The sequence below is a fragment of the Cannabis sativa genome, chromosome X (assembly GCF_029168945.1).
Source record: "Cannabis sativa cultivar Pink pepper isolate KNU-18-1 chromosome X, ASM2916894v1, whole genome shotgun sequence".
NCBI classification, from domain to species: domain Eukaryota; kingdom Viridiplantae; phylum Streptophyta; class Magnoliopsida; order Rosales; family Cannabaceae; genus Cannabis; species Cannabis sativa.
This window is the reverse complement of record NC_083610.1, coordinates 48,585,694-48,602,707: the sequence shown is the minus strand read 5'-3', so window position 1 is coordinate 48,602,707 and position 17,014 is coordinate 48,585,694. Positions and strand designations below refer to the sequence as shown.

General features: G+C 31.1%; 2 protein-coding genes across 2 annotated transcripts; one reads left to right on the top strand and one right to left on the bottom strand.

Moving 5' to 3' along the window:
- Nucleotides 1-5,951: 5,951 nt before the first annotated feature.
- LOC133032251 (protein FAR-RED ELONGATED HYPOCOTYL 3-like) lies at nucleotides 5,952-7,252 on the top strand. Its single transcript, XM_061106131.1, has 2 exons — nucleotides 5,952-6,284; nucleotides 6,494-7,252. The coding sequence occupies exons 1-2, from the start codon at nucleotides 5,952-5,954 to the stop codon at nucleotides 7,250-7,252; spliced, it is 1,092 nt and encodes a 363-aa protein (XP_060962114.1).
- A 3,539-nt stretch (nucleotides 7,253-10,791) lies between these two features.
- On the bottom strand, nucleotides 10,792-12,025 carry LOC115711935 (uncharacterized). Its single transcript, XM_030640134.2, has 2 exons — nucleotides 11,253-12,025; nucleotides 10,792-11,124 (listed from the first exon to the last, which is right to left on the bottom strand). Exons 1-2 carry the CDS (start codon nucleotides 11,932-11,934, stop codon nucleotides 11,114-11,116), a joined length of 693 nt encoding a protein of 230 aa, XP_030495994.1. The 5' UTR covers nucleotides 11,935-12,025; the 3' UTR covers nucleotides 10,792-11,113.
- Between the last annotated feature and the right edge of the window lie 4,989 nt (nucleotides 12,026-17,014).

Genomic DNA, 17,014 nt, shown 5'->3' with positions numbered 1-17,014 from the left:
TGAAAATTGTAATGTTGAATACTTTATTGTAATCAAGAAGTGAGAAATTGTAATGTGGTTACTACAAATTAATTAGCATATATAAAATATTTCTTTATTCTAATAACGTATTTCTACGTATGTCTTTCCAACCCTAAAATCAATTTTCAACAGTCACAGAAATAAATTATATGAAAATATGTTTGGAACGTATTTCAATGTACGTCAGAAGCTGGATCTCCCATATCTCAATAAGTTCAAGTTTGAAAATAACGTACATCAATATACGTGCAGAGTACCTTAAATCGAAAATACAGTACGGTGCAATTATGTTTACTCAATATTTGAATTTAATGAGATAATAAGATTTTTTTTCAAATGTAAACTATAATTTCGAACATATTTATTCGTACATTACTTATTTTAATACATTTTGAACCATTTCCTATTTAGGACCACGTTTTTAAGTTGTTGGGAATTATTTAAAAATTGTCCAAATATTGTAATCTTCTTAACCAAGTATGGACTATTTCCTCTTTAATTTGTAGATACTAACTAAAAAAATCAATAGTTGTCTTATCAATATTTAATTTTCTGTGTACGTCCCACAGTGTACTCACTGACGTTAAATGGAGTATTTCCTACACTTTAAATAACGTACGTCAGCGATTTCACAGTGTAACATCAAATCAAACTAACTACATTCTGACATGCAGATCTCATGGGATTCCCTGATTTGAGTTAATTAATATACTATTTCAAAACACGAAACCTACCAGTAATTACTTAAGGAGATTTAATATTTGTTGGGCTCTAATATACTAATATGACATTTTTCTTATTAAAATTTGGACAAATCAATTAGGTCAGATTTAATAAATTATGATAGTAGTACCAACAACGATTATGATGTCAAATTTTAATAAATTATTCACGACTGAAATGAGTAGATGTCACATCACCTTTTTAAATTTCACCATTTAAACCATGTACTTATTATTACCATAACATTTAAATATTTAGGTGACAAAGTATTCATTAAATAATTACTCCTTCTGTGGGATCCGACCAAAATATTAAAAAAAAAAGTCATACATGTCACGTGAATTCTTCGAGTATTGTGCCAAATATTATAAAAAAAAACTTGTTTTTATTATTTATTATAATTGTAGGGAATGTTCTATTCTATGTACCTTATATTTTGATCTCTATAAATAGACAAACATCCTACATATAGTTACTTTATTTCTAATAAAATAATTAGGATTAATACAATTAAGAGCACCATGATTTGATATCAATATATTATAACATTTTATGTTAATACATATAATACAAGCTTTCATTTTTTTCTTTTTCTGAAAATTAATTTTATAATTCTAAATTTTAATGCATATGGTGCATGGGACCTCACATTTGATCTTTATGTTCAATTAATATTGATTTTTTTTTATATATAATATTTTATTTAGAAACATTTTGTGTTCTTATTTAAATTTAGGCTAGTAAATTTAAATTAATACAACATTTAACAAAAAAGAAGGCAAATACTCATTTTGACAAATTATTTAGATGGTGTTTTGGCACTATAATTAAAAAATAAATTTTATTCTTAACAACTGAAATTTTTTTTTAATAATACAATTATAAGTGTTTGACAATATTTTCAGAAGATTTTTTTTTAAAAAAAAAAATAAAAAAAATATAAAATTTTGAGAACACCAAAAAGTTATTTGTCGGAGTTTAATTTCATCAATTTTTTTTTTCCAAATTACTTTATCTCATTATTATTGAAAAAACTTTTAAAATGCATTTCTTTTTTATGAATATATTTATTAATTTTTTTATTGAAGTTTATTTTCTAAGAAAAAAAGAAAGAATAAATAAATAATTTCTGTTTTTACAAAATTACATCAAACAAATATTTTTTAATTTTTGAAAACTTCAAAGTATGTTTTATATTATCATTATTTTAAACAATTTAAAAAAAATAAAAACAAAACCAGAAAAATTCAGAGTGACTCCTCTTATTATTTAAGATTTGAAAACAATTTTATGTTTTTATAAACTCAAAAGGTGGGTCTACATACAAATTCTTGATTTAGTTAAATATTTTCAAAAACAAAATCTGGGTATTATTTTGAATTTTAGATTGAAAAATAAAAACACTATTTTTCATGTTTCAAACCGTGTACTTATTACTTAAAGATGGTGATGTGACATTTTTATACGGCTGTAATAAATCAATTCACATCATTCATTATGTCTTCCATCTGTACTAATACTTAAAAGCATTTTATTTTTACTTTAATTCTGGAAATTATTATTTAAATCATAAAACCGTACGTAATTTTGTTTTTAATATAAACATGTCACATCACTTAGTACTTTCCCGATATTGCTTAGATTTTGTTTGTGGGATTTGATTCACCTTCTCCTTCTATTAAAATTGGTTAACTAATAAATGGGTAAATATTACCATTGTCAAAATTTATTAACTATGAAATGGTTAAATTCGGAAAAAGAAAACCAATATTATTACATCAACCCAATCACGTGTACATCAACCCACCAACCCACTATATAAGTAAAGGTTATGTCTATTTACTAAGCATTTTTATCAAACCCCGTTTTACTGTTACCTACATCAAATGGACCCTTACCAAAACTTCAACCCTTTTGAAACAAGTCCTCAAAAATCCCCACCGCATCCTTTTTCTTCCACAAGACACGTAGGTACACCGTCACGAAGTCCAAGACTCCGTTCAGCGTCCATGTCAGGATGTCCTAACTGTGCAAGGCTCGAGTCTGTTCTCCACGAACACGAAAAAATTATAAAGAAGGCTCATTTACGAGCCACGGAGGCCAAGCAAGAGTCATACAAACTCGCGGAACATCTGTACCATTCAGCCCACGCCATGCAAGAAGCCAACAGTTCAAGAGAAAAATTAGAGGGTATCATGGATGACATTCTCGACTACACCGAGGTGTCCATTCCCCACTACCTACTTCATGTGAAACAAGAATCACCAAGCACTACTCCAAGAGAAAGCCCTTCACGACCAAAGTCCCCGTTCAGAGACAATAGCCCTCCGTCTCAAAGGAAGTTCCCTCAAGTTATAGAACTTGATTGAACATCCGTTCGGTTTCAGTCGTGGTATTTTTCATATATATATACTGTACTTTTGTTACAACTCATCTCATATGGCTGTTGAATCAACTTTTTGTTAGGCCATTTAATGAGATTGAAGCACTTCTATTATATATCTACTTGTTTGTAACTTTACTATATTATTTTAAGTTTTGTTGCTTTCTGTTTGCAGTTGTGATTTCACAATGATTCACTTCACTTTTACTTCCACAATTAATTAATGAGGAAAGTGACATTAATACTCCAAAATAAACCAAAGTACATATTTCATAACAAATACTGATCGTACAACATTATAGCTTAAAATATAAAATAACATAACTTGGACACTAACACAGGCATCATTTATCGTTTTTGGGAGAAGTATCCACTCCTCCTTTGTCTCCAACTTCTATATCATCTCCATTTCGGTCCTCACCTTTCTCAGTCGAATCTTTCACATTGTCCTGTTCGGGTGATTTAATTGCACCAGAACATTCACCCTCATCAAACGGTGAGCAAACGGAAATTAAGGATAGCCTCTTCATCATTATCATCATCGAATCCCACATGCGGGGAAACTCATTAACACAAAGAAAGTTCTCTAACTTTCGCCGGTGAAGCATTCTCCCGTCTCTCCATGTAGACATAAAGCAGAAAAAAGCTTCTATGAAAGATTCATAACGAATTATTTTTATGGACGCATCAGAAGTAGTGTTTTTGCTTACAGCATCTTCGTACGTACTATAGATACCTTCATTTGGTCCATTGAAAATAACCCAGTGTGGACCTGAACTCATACTTGATATATTGTAATGCTAATAACTAAGTTACAAATTAATTTCTCTATAAACTTGATGCTGGATTGGAAAACGTCTCAAGTGTCTTATATAAGTCGTGGAGAATAACCCTATAGTACGTTTTTTAGTTAGCTGTACTCCATTGGGATGTACTCCATTGGGCAAATGTGATGTGTCAAAAGAGGGGTGCTTAAATCTCTGAATTACACAATTAAATACACGTGTAGGCGTACGTAGTATGGTCAAATGTCAACATTATTCATCAATGCCGTTTTTCCAAAAACCCTAATGTCCTACGTGATCGTTCTAACGTACGACGATGGTTTAACTTATAAGAAGATGTAGGTGAAGGGCCCATTAATATCAGCCCAACATAAATAAATCCCCAACATATATAAATCAGTAAAACTACCCATTCTACTAAAATAAGTCATCACTTTAATACACGTGTACACGCATGGGGTTTTCATAATAGTACTGCGTTATCTTTGTAAAGTACAGGAATGGTTGAATTCATTAAAAGATGTTGGTATAGGCCCATTAATATAAGCCCAATGGATTTAAATGTGAACAACTAACCATTTATTAAAATTTTCTTCTTTTCTTAACATATTTTTTTCCAAAAACAATAAAAGTACAATGTTTTATTTCGGACGTACGAATATGGTTCAACTCATTGAAAAACTTAGGTGAAGGCCCATTAACATAACCCCAATCTATTTAAATCCCACCACCAAACCTTTCAACTCAATAACATCAACCCTTCAAATTTTTCGTCAAATAACCTTATTTCACAATTACATGTGGAATGAAATTAAAACAATTTGTACTATTATACTGTTATGACGTACGAGAGGAGTTGAGTTCAGATTGTAATATTGAAGAGGCCCATTAATATCAGCCCAACAGCTTTAAATGTGATCACCAACTCCACACAACCCTATTATCTCAGCCTTCTATACTCACAAAATCTAATTTCAATCCCCTCAGCACCCTCTACACCTTACTCCTCATCTACAATTCTTACAAATCAATAACAAGCCAACATGAATGACGAACACACTTATGAATGGGAAACCATCACAGCAGAGCTAAACATCATAAAACCAGTGAATGAGATTGAGATACAGGACGTGCTAGGCAAGAGTCTCGACAAACTGGAAAAATGGGAAGCATTCTACGAAATGTATGCGAAACGGATGGGTTTCGGCACAAGGAAAGACGATGTACGACGTTCTCATGGGGTCATTGTAATGCGGAGGTGGGTTTGTTGTTCAGAGGGTTCGAAAAAAATCGCATCACCGGACACACCAAGAAAAAAAAGACCTCATGATGTCACTAGAACCGGATGTCAGGCAGCATTGCGTATTTTACTCACACAACCGTCTAACACTTGGAAATGCAAAGAGTTCAGCACAATGCACAATCACGAGTTGGCTTCATCAAGTGAGGTACAATTTTTGAGATCATATAGAGTTGTCTCCAATGGGTTGCTTGCCCAAGTCAGGTCGATGAACTCCGTAGGAATTAAAACTGCCAACATAATGTCTCATGTTGCTTTGCAAAGTGGAGGTTACGAGAAAATGCCATGTCAACTTCGAGATGTGTACAACAGGGTTGCTGGTGCGAAGCGAGAAGAGAAGATAGAGATGGACTCAGAAGGGGCTCTGGGATTTCTTGATTGTCTCGCGAGCAGAAGGATCCTAATTTCTTCGTTGTCTATCAGGTTGACGACGAGAATCGCTTGGCTAACTTATTCGGCGTATGGAAACTCACGCGTGGACTATGTAGCTTTTGGGGATGTACTAGGATTTGAAACAACCTACATGACGAATGAGTACAATAAGCCCCTCACCTCGTTCTCATTGGCGTCAACCACCATTTCAACACATGCATCTTCGGATTTGCTCTCCTCCTCCACGAGAAGCTTCCATCATATTCTTGGCTACTTCAAAAATTTCTAGAATGCCATGGAGATAAGAAGCCAAGTGTTGTAGTTACTGACCAAGATGCGGCCATGAAACAAAGCTATCGTTGAACACATGCCTGATGTTACGCACCGTCTCTGCGCTTGGCATCTCAATACAAATGCTTCGAAAAAGGTTAAAGATCCGATCTTCTTAAAAACATTTAAGGATCTCATGTACAACTACTACGAGGAGGAAGAATTTGAAGCAAGATGGTTAGACGTCATCCAAACCCAACAACTACCAGATAATGAATGGTGTCAAACAACATTCGAGTCAAGACAACAATGGGCAGAAACGTATTTAAGGGGTTCATTCGTTGCAGGAATGAGAACCACACAACGTTGCGAATCCATCAACTCCGCTCTAAAAAAATTTTTAGAGAAGAATTATTGCTTGCGTGAATTTGTAACAACCATAGATATGACAAGCCTCAAAGCTCGGACACAACGAGACTGCAAATGACTTCAAAAGTAGATGCACTCGACCTCACCCACCTAATCCTACATGCTTGACCACTTACTACAACCAATGTGCCGAATTCTACACAAGAACTATGTACCACAAGGTTGCCGAGCGCCTTGATTTAGAGAATAACTATTTTGTCCTAACTCAAGAGCAAGAAGGAGAGTGGCAGATATTCACCATTGGAAAGTTCCAACATCCGGACGTCCAATACCGAGTTCATTACTGTGACGGCCGACGAGCACCGCACCGTAGTTGCTTGCTCTATGAAAGTCAAGTGGTACCCTTGTAGACATTTACGGGCTACAATGAAAAGATTAAACATGAGAAGAATACCTAATTCTCTTCTCATGAAGCGATGGAGCAAATCCGCAAAGATAAATCTCCACCTACATTTTAACCCGCCAGCACAACCACAACAGCACATTTACGAGATGGCTAGGTTTGGATCTCTCAGTTCACTGACTTATAACTTCACTTTCTATGCAGCGAAATCAGAGGACTCGTACAACCGTGCAAAGGAAGAGCTTGAACGGCTAACTCTAATGTTCAAGGAAGAATTTGACTTGAATTCCAATCCGGAAGGAGAGACGCCACAACCTGGAAGATATCGTAGCAACCCCAACATTATTAAAGACCCCGAAGTTGTGAGAACAAAGGGTACGGGAAATACAAGGGAAGGACCAAACGGGGAGCAGATCCCAAGAAACTCAAGACATTGTCGCATTTGTCGCTCATCAGACCATGATTATCGACGGTGCCCAAATCGTCAACATAACACTGGATCTCAGGGGCAACAACCTCCAAACAATCAACCAGCATCTGACTCATTCAATGACCACTCCAACGCGTATTTCCCGGAACCGCCTTCCTCCACACAAGAGTCTTACTATGGTCATTCTTATAACTAGCTACTTTTAGCCATTGTTGTTTTAACGTTTATGACTCTACTTATTGCTTCAAAAATTCTACATTTATATACTTCTTGTTATGTTTGCTGTGTTTAAGGTAATTCTCTCATCTTCACCAAACCTCAAAATTATTATTGACGAACAACTAAATTATGCCTAGGAAAAAAAACTGAATCTTATAAGGTGAAAAAATATATTTTTCTGGTAATTTTTAATATACGAAATATTTACAATTACAAAATTACACCAACTAAAAACTCAATGTATAACAACAAATAATTTCATCACTAAAAAAAAATTTCTAAACAATATACTACGAAACGTAAATGAACGTACTCGGTACGTGAAATTTTGTACTCGGTACGTGATATTATGTACACTAATTTTACTAAACATCACGCAGAAATAAGTAATGTACACGGTACTCTATATAATGTACTTAATTACCATCCCACATATACATATGATCTTATGAATGAAGGAAAATACCAAAATAGCCTTAATCCGACAACATGGACCCACTGCCTAAAGTATTTTCGTACCATCAACTGCCAGAACAAGTTGAAGACTGATGTACCTTTTTGTACTCTAACTAACACAAACAGTACCATTTTGTACTTTTTCCGTACCTAATTATTTTATAATTAAAAAAATAAACTCCCAACCGGTAACCACACCTACAACAACCGGTTACCACTTACATTTCAAAAATTAAAAAACATTTAAAAGTACGGTGGGGCCCCCCTGCCGTACAACGGATTCCAATCCGTGTTTTGCATATATGGGCACAAAATCGGCTGCCTATTTTCTCTTCATGCAACAATATATACGCCACAATGGGGTGTTGGAAATTATATGTATGAGTATTGTTATATTTCATTTTATTCGTATTAATTTAATTTCAAATAGTAGATGGTGGCATTTCTTTTAGAGTAAATACAATTTTGTCAACGCCAAAGACTTTCTCACTGTCTACAGATTTTGATTAGCAAATATGTATATTTTATGTTTATGATTCTTCTTTTTCCTTTTGTTTATGTATTAATATAAAGTTTTGATATTATGTTACTTTTAATGAGCAGGGAAAGATTTTTCTAATTTCAAAATATTGAAATTTTCAGCTTAATATATTTGTTTCTACAATGAAGTGTCTCAAATACTTTATTGCCTTGATTTCAAAAAAAAAAAAAACTTTATTGCCTCAGGTTCATTTTTACTATGGTAACCTCTCTATCTCAAGTTAATTCATTTCTTTTATTCTGTTATTGATACTGATTTTTAAATAATAAGAGAAAATTATTGATATATATTCTAATTCTATAGCAGTTAATAATAGTATATTTGTCATGGTATTTTTTTTTTCTCTATTCAAGTAATTTACGTGAATTACATAAACAAAACAGATTTTGTTTTAAGATATTTTTATACACGATCTCCATTAATTTTATATTACATTTTCTTTGCTGTCTTTATTATATTTTTCATACTCAAGAGGTGATAAATTAAATTGTACTTTTTATGATCTAACATAATATATTTCAAATTACTATAGGACATATCTCCAAATAGGCGTAGAAGTAAATTTTGAATCATATTAAGACTACAATGCAAGACAAAGTGTTGTTTTAGATTAACACAAATATATAGCATTTTTCAATTATGTGTTTTTCTCATTTGTTTCTTCTCTTTCTATGGATATGTTTTGTACGATTTTTTATTGATTTCTATTCATTGGTTATTTTAGCAAGACTATCCCACAAATATTTTGGAGTAATTTAGTGTATACTAATTTAATAGTTGTTGTTGTTGGGTATTTTGGAGTAATTAGTCTTGCTATTTATGGTATAAGTTTTATACTTTAAACTTATATAAAATTAATTATAAATTAATAAAATTATATATTTTTTTTTGTCAATTATTGAAAGGACCGCGCAACGCGCGGTTACGTTATCTAGTTTAATATGTTGTTGGTGGCTAGTGTGTTTTGTTGAGCCCTTTGTGTTGTATTTGTTTGTATCTTTGCTTGTGATTAATGAAATTTTTTCTTTCTTGATTAAAAAAATATGTTGTTGTTTTAAGTGTAGAGTAATTAAAGAAGTGGAGTATTTATTCAATGGAATGGATAATATGTTATGCATAATATTGGATTGCTTTAAATAACCCCAAAAATAATTATGAACCAAAATCAACCCTAAAATTTTGATGTTGCCAAATTTGGCAACCATTGAAAAACCGAATGATAAGAATGCGATAGAGCACTCTATATATATGTAGACTCTTAACATAATATTAATTAATTATGAATTGGATTAATTAACATAGTTAATTAATGGGTTTGAAATTTTAATATTATCATTATTATGTTGTAGGCATATTTACAAGAGGAAAGTCTGATGATGTGATTGAGATATTATATAATGAAAATCAAATATATCTATTAGAATGTGAAACCACTGATATCAACAAATTAAGCACCAAATATGAACCACATATTATTTATAAAATAATGTAAAATAACTATATTTGACTTTCTTTTTTCTTTTTATTTTTCATTAAAAAAAAGTACGTCCATTGCTTTCCATTATATTATTTGACCTTTTTTTTTATAAACTATATTATTTTTATTTGGTCCATTCCGGTAGACGTCAAAATTTATTAAACCGCGTTCGAATGCCTTTTTGCCTTAAGCTACGAAATAAATTCACTGATATTAAAATAAATTATAACATTATTTATTTATTTATTTTTATATATGGTAGTTATGATAGATATTTCATTTATTAAATAGCAAATAATTAATAGTGTCCAAAAAAACTTCAATATATAACTTTTTTTTTTTTTTGGTATATGAATATATACTACTACTACACTACTACTCTAAAATTTTCCATCGCAGTGTTGTTTTTAAGCCTATTTCATTTGCCCCTAAATAAGTTGATTTGGAGCTCTTTTATGTATATAAATAAAGAGATTTTTTTTTCTCAACGAAACATTTCCATAAACACGGATCAAAATATCATTACAAAATTCAAAAACTGATGGCTAGGGAAAAGATCCGCGCGTCAAATTTTAACAGTATCGAAAGAAAGAGCAATAATTATTATGTTCTAAATATTTGAAAAATTTGTAAGAGATTCTAAATAATTAATTATTTATAATGTAGATGGTTATATATATTTATAAAAAAAATTATCATTCTCCATATAAAAAACAGAGACTTTTCAATGGGTGAAGACAAAAGTTATATATGACCTCACGACAATAACTCTATAAATATATATATATATTATGCGAGCAAATTAATGTTTTTTAATATATATTACATTCTAATAATTACTTCATATATTTCTCTTATATATATAAATGATATTACCATTTTTGTTTTTTATTATGATGTCAATTTGACAAATTAATCTGGTTTGAAATTCAAACTTTTCTGATTCTTTGTATCGTATCGAAATTAATCTTATCAATATATATGACACAATATTAATTAAGCATTTGTTTGAGAATGAATTAATGTGTAAAGACTATACATATTCGTAATAAGATAATTAATATTAATTAAGACAAAACTGAGTAATTATACATGATCATTAATTAGTAGTAGAAGTAAATAATAATCAATACCTACACTACTACTATCAAAATTCAAATAAACCATATGTATATATATATATACCACGCAATCTGTATCGATCTTTTGCTTACAAAAGCTTAATTACAATTAATTAATAAAAGAATAATTAACACATAAAAATGGAAGAAATTAAGACCATAACGTACGTACGAAGCTTGAAGGTTGAAGCTTGATGATGATGATGGATGATATGCAGCCGACATCGGCGGACTAGGCTTTGCCTAAAACCCACCTAGTTTACGGATCCAAAAACATTTGTTTTTCTTTTTAAAATTAAACATTTTGTTTACTAATTTTAAAAAATACCACTAAATTTCAAGTCCGGCCTGAGGATGATATGTAACTAAATTAGGATAGTACCTTCATAGATGGTTGTGAGTTTGAGCCGAAAAGAACGAACAGCCATCTTGGCTCTTTTAGAAGTCAATCTCTGCAACCTTCTAACGGATCCCGTTCTGGATATCCCCAACGGTTCTTTCGTCATCATCTTCTTCTTCGAAGGTGCTATGGTCAAGTAATAGTCCTGATCGAACTGGATCGCGGTCTCCGTCGTTTCCTTGCTAATTTCATCATCTGATGAAGTAGTAGTAGTACCGTCATGATGCGTAATGCGAGAATACTTACGTCGGCGGTGGCGGCGGCGGTGGCGCTTGGTGGAGGATGAAGATGATGATGAATTTTTATTAAGATCTAATGCTTGAGTGGCTTTAAGAGCGAGTGTGGCCATATCAGAGGCAGAGAGTGGTTGTTCTGTTCTTGATTTGTGGAGAACGAAATAGATTTGGTTTGGGTGAAGGTGTTCTTGCAATTCCATCGCTGGAATTTGCTGGTCGAAGTATAGAGCGTCCGAGTTACAGATGAAGAGATCAGAAGAAGATGAAGATGAAGAAGAGGCTTCAGCATCAAGGACATGGGCGACTATAACTGGAGTTGGGTATTGGCGTAAATCCCCATTGATGGAGATGATGTTGGCTTTGTTGGTGTCTTCGTAATAATGAACTGATTCGGAGGATGAGATTGAGAAGCTTAAGCAAGCACCCATTATTTTTCTTGGGGAAGAGAGAGAGAGAGAGATTGGGAGATTATTTGATTTCGATTTGTGTTTGGATTATAAGTAATAAGCGTAGTTTGTGGTTTGTCATCATATATATAAGAGAAATACAGCACCAAGACAAGACAACGGGCGGACCCTCTAGGAAGGACAGTCACCTAGCATATACACAGGTTTTGGAGGAAATTAGATTGTGTACCCATTTTACTTTACTTGTTTTAATTTTTATCTTCATTTTTCTTATTTTTTTAAGATATACACACTTCTATTAATGGTGTTACCATTAGACCCTTTAGGTTATGTAAATTATATGCAATATTTAAGTAGAGAGTGAAGGTATATTAGGCAATCCACTCAAAAAAAAGTGGGTATATTTTAATAAAAAAACAATATAAGAGTATTTTTGATTAATGGAAACAAAAAAGAAGTATTTTTCAACTTATCCCCAGGATCCGACCTGAATTAAAATGGATTTTACATAATTTTTTTTTGTCCTTACTATAATGATAAATAGTACTTTTAACAATTATTAAAAAACATTTTTATATTTGGCCCTTAAAATGAGTGGGCTCTAGGCGCGGGATTAGCCCGCCTATACCTAAGGTCGGCTGTGTATATATATTTTAGTTAATTACAACATATATTTTTAAACAAAAGTGATATTTATGAATAGGGAATTACTAAAAGGCACCACTAGTAGCATCTTCCTCGGTTACATACTTCTATTGATGTAATTATATATCGAGTTTCATGTAACTTAAGAAAATAATTTTTACGAAATATTATTTATCAATCGTAGGGCACTACTTATAGAAAGTGCTAAGGACCACAAGGGCTCATAAGAATACTCTTATGAATATAATACAGACTTTGATATAATAGTAAAGTTATTTTATGAATATAGTGGAGAGTATTTAAATTTTACTTTTTTGAATTTTTACTAATAACATTTGTATTTAGTGTCTTAATTATTAAAATTTAATATTTTTATTGTTATTTTTTTATTTATGTTACATTTAATATTAAAATACAAATTTTTTATTTATGTTATTTTTATTTATGTTACATTTAATATTAAAATTTTTAATATGTTATACAATGTAAAAAAAAAAAGATATCACGTCACTTATAAAAAAAATGTCGCTTCCCCTCAACTTAAATTTTAGATTTGCCACTATTAGTGGTGCGTAATAGATACTCATTGTTGTTATATCGTTATTGGTACAATTGTATTAGATTTTATATATTTTAATATAATAAATTTTAAAAAATAAATCTAACTAATTACATAGGGCAATCTCAAAAATGCCTAATAATAATGCTCTCTATATATAAAAAATACTAAAGACATTAATTATTAGTATAATCAAATATTTAAATGGGATAATTGCGGCAAAAGTCCCCAAAAACGTAAGGTTGATACAGATTAGTCCTCAACCTCAAAAATTGGCGGTGAAAGTACCTAAGGTCGACAAAGTTGTAAGTCCGTTAGTCCCTCTTTCTAACAGATCCGTTTACTAATTAAGAATTCCACGTGTCGACAACTTATTGGTCTAAATCATATTTTTTAATTTTAAAAAATAAAATAATAATAATTAATTAATAAAAAATCATAAAAATAAATAAATTATTTACATATCTTTTTAGTTTTACTTAACAATTATTTATATACTAGAAAAAAAAAAGAAAAGAAAAAAAAGAAGAAAAAGGGCAGCCTTCGTCCCCCAGTTCCTTCTGGCTAAGCTTCACCAGTTTCCTCCACGGTGCAACCTATCCATCGACGGTGAGACCCCTTCTGTCACAGCTTAAGAAACCTTGCCCATCGTTGGTCGTCTGAAATCGCACCACCTCCGATCTCACCCCATCAACCCAGATTGACTCATCTAAAACTCGCAAGCTCAACTTCTATCCTCCGACCAACCTCTGATCGTGCACTTCAGCTTTGGTTCGCATGATCTCTGTCAATCTAAAAATCGCACCACTCGAGTCGTCGTCCACCATTCCAGACAAATTAAAAACCATTATCAATAAATGGTTTTTTTTTATTTGCACATTTTATCTCTTCAGTTTATCGTCTTCTCCCCTTCTTCCCCTTCATCTTCTTTCTCTTCTTCTTCATGGCTACCAGAGTTGGGAGGAGCTCAAATCTTAGATCTGGCTGTGTTTGGGTAGGTGTGATGGGAGCATAGGATTTCATAATTTTTCCTTAGTTTAAACTAATTTTCAGATCTCACGAACAGTAGATCTGAGCTAAGGCTTTGTGGGCATCATTGCCCATTGGATATGGGGTTTGTATCTATCCATCTTTGGCATTAAAATTACAAATCTAGTGAAACAGCAGGAAAGTCTCCATCTTGGGTTAGTTTTAAGCTCGGAACACACTGTGAAATCGGGATCTAATATTGGGGCTTGTTGTCTCTGATGTTGGAGCTTACGAAAATGCAACTGAAGATGGGAAAGGATCGAGACGCCGGAGCTTGGGAAGAAGGTCGAAGCTAGGGAAGATGGGTGGAATGGACAATCGAAGGGGAACTGGGAAAGAAGAAGAAAAAACAAATTAATTAGTTTTAATTATTGTAAAAAAAAAAAATAATAATTTTTTAGTTTTTTTTTTTAATTTTAAATTATTTTGAATTAAAATTATGATTTGGACCAATAAAAAATTGACACATAGCATGTTATTAGTATTTAACAGATCAGTTAGAAAGAGGGACTAACGGACTCACAACTTTGTCGACCTTAGGTACTTTCACCGCCAATTTTTAAGGTTGAGGATTAATCTGTATCAACCTTAAATTTTTGGGGACTTTTGCCGCAATTATCCCTATTTAAATTCATATAATTTAATATATAACTTTTATAAAAAAAAATTACTAACAATCACAATACAATAGTAAATAACAATACAAAAATTTTGTCTGATTGAATTGAATAGAGGAAAATTCAAAGAAGTGACATAGAAGGAATATGAATGTGGATGTGTTTGTTGAGTGTGACGTAAGGGAAGGTGTCACCTACGCCATTCATATTCCAAGAAGAAAGGTCAAACCCCAAACAAAACTGACTCTTGCTGTTACTGTATTATTATTATTATTATTATTATTAAGTTAGTTATAATTATTCATTTATTTGTGTGGGCGTAATTGCTGACTCACCTTCATCAGCCTTGATCGTCAAGTTTCACTGCTCTGCCACGTGTCACTCCTCATCTGATACGTGTACCTGTGTGTACATGTATGTGTTCAGATTAACTCACTGTTTCGCAATTTCTCACGCCCAGCCTCACTTACTCACTTTTGACTTTTGAGTCCTTTTTCCTTTTGCCCAAAATATATAGGAAAATTCTACAAAGCATTTATTAAAATGGATATATTGATGTATTCTTATCTATTTTAGTATCCGAAATAATTTTTAGTTAAAATTTTTCTCATAGTCATATACGTTATAGTTATTTAAGACATCTTGCAAAATTTTAAAAAATTCAAAAAAGTTTTAGCACGCCGAAAACTACGTTCAAACAGTGTGTTGTACGTGTAACTATTTTATTTTACACGCGTGTAAAATAGACTGTTTAAACATTGTTTTCTATATTGTAAATTATTCCGAATTTCTCAAAATTTTGTAGGATATCTTAAATAGATATAAGGTACATGAATATATAAAAAAAATTAGACTAAAAAATTCTTCTGGATGCCGAAACAAGTTAAGGGTACATCAGTACATCCTTTTTAAGGGATGCATTGTAGAATCACCCATATATATATATTGGAAAATTCTATAATGCACTCCCTTAAAAGGGATACACCGATACATCTCTGTCTGTTATAGTATCCAAAATAATTTTTTAGTCAAATTTTTTTCTCATGGTTATGTAAATTATAGTTATTTAAGACATCCTGCAAAATTTTAAGAAATTTGGAAAAGTTTAACACGCCGAAAATAACGTTCAACAGTGTGTTGTACGCGTGATTATTTTATTTTATACGCGTGTAAAATAGACTGTTTGAACATCATTTTCTATATTGTAAATTATTTTGAATTTCTTAAAATTTTGTAGGATATCTTAAATAGCTATAACGTACATGAATATGAAAAAAAATTAGACTAAAATAATTTTCTAGATGCTGAAACAAGTAGGGAGTGCATCAATATATCCCTTTTAAGAGAGTGCATTGTAGAATCACTTATATATTATGTAAAATACTAATAATATACTAAAAAAATACTAAAGCTTTCTCTAATGAGACACTAAAATTCAAAAAGTAGTAGAATTTAGATACAAAATTGCTCCAATAAAACTCTAAATGCTATTTTATATATGTGAGAATCTATAGTGTTCCACTAAAAATAATAGAACACTATAAATTACACTAAATTTTTTTTTTGGATTTTAATATTAAAATAATATATTTATGATTAAATTTTTATATTTTTATATATATATATTATATTGTAAGATAGTTTAATAAAATAGTATAATAAAAAATATTTTTAGTATAAATTTTAGTATTGTAATTAGAATATAAAAAAATTTAATGCTAAAATTATATTCTTTTAATATTAATTTAACACTACATTTAACTTTTAGCATTAAAATTGTCCAAAATACCCGTACTACCTCTTAACAAATGGACTAATATTTTGGCTGCACTCCAAAATCTATTATTATATCTCATTCCTAAGCCGTGTCAAACTAACTTTTTCAATATATAACGATAAAAATTTAAAATATAATTGGATATCTTTTTTAATAAATTATTAAATATATTATTTTTAATAAATAATAGTAGAAATACAAAAATAATATTTTTAAAAATAAATTTAAGACTTTTTAGCTAAATTGTTTTTTTTTTCATTATTTGGGTAAGGATTTTGGGTGTGGACTCTTGCTTCCCTACTTTTAAGCCACCCCTATTTTTAAGTTCATTCCATTTAATATTTAAAATTTTTACTTTTTATAAAAACAACCCAATTTTATTATAAAATTAAATCATTTAAATAAAAAACTATATCCCACCATTTTTTTAGAAAGAGACACACTACTTATTAATTTCTCTCTTTTTTTTTTTTT

Bases quoted from the DNA above. Each gene is read 5' to 3' on its own strand.
- LOC133032251 (XM_061106131.1), top strand. From the start codon at position 5,952: ATGCCTGATGTTACGCACCGTCTCTGCGCTTGGCATCTCAATACAAAT. The intron at 6,285-6,493 runs GTAACAACCATA...TCCTAACTCAAG, and splicing joins ATTATTGCTTGCGTGAATTT to AGCAAGAAGGAGAGTGGCAG.
- LOC115711935 (XM_030640134.2), bottom strand. From the start codon at position 11,934: ATGGGTGCTTGCTTAAGCTTCTCAATCTCATCCTCCGAATCAGTTCAT.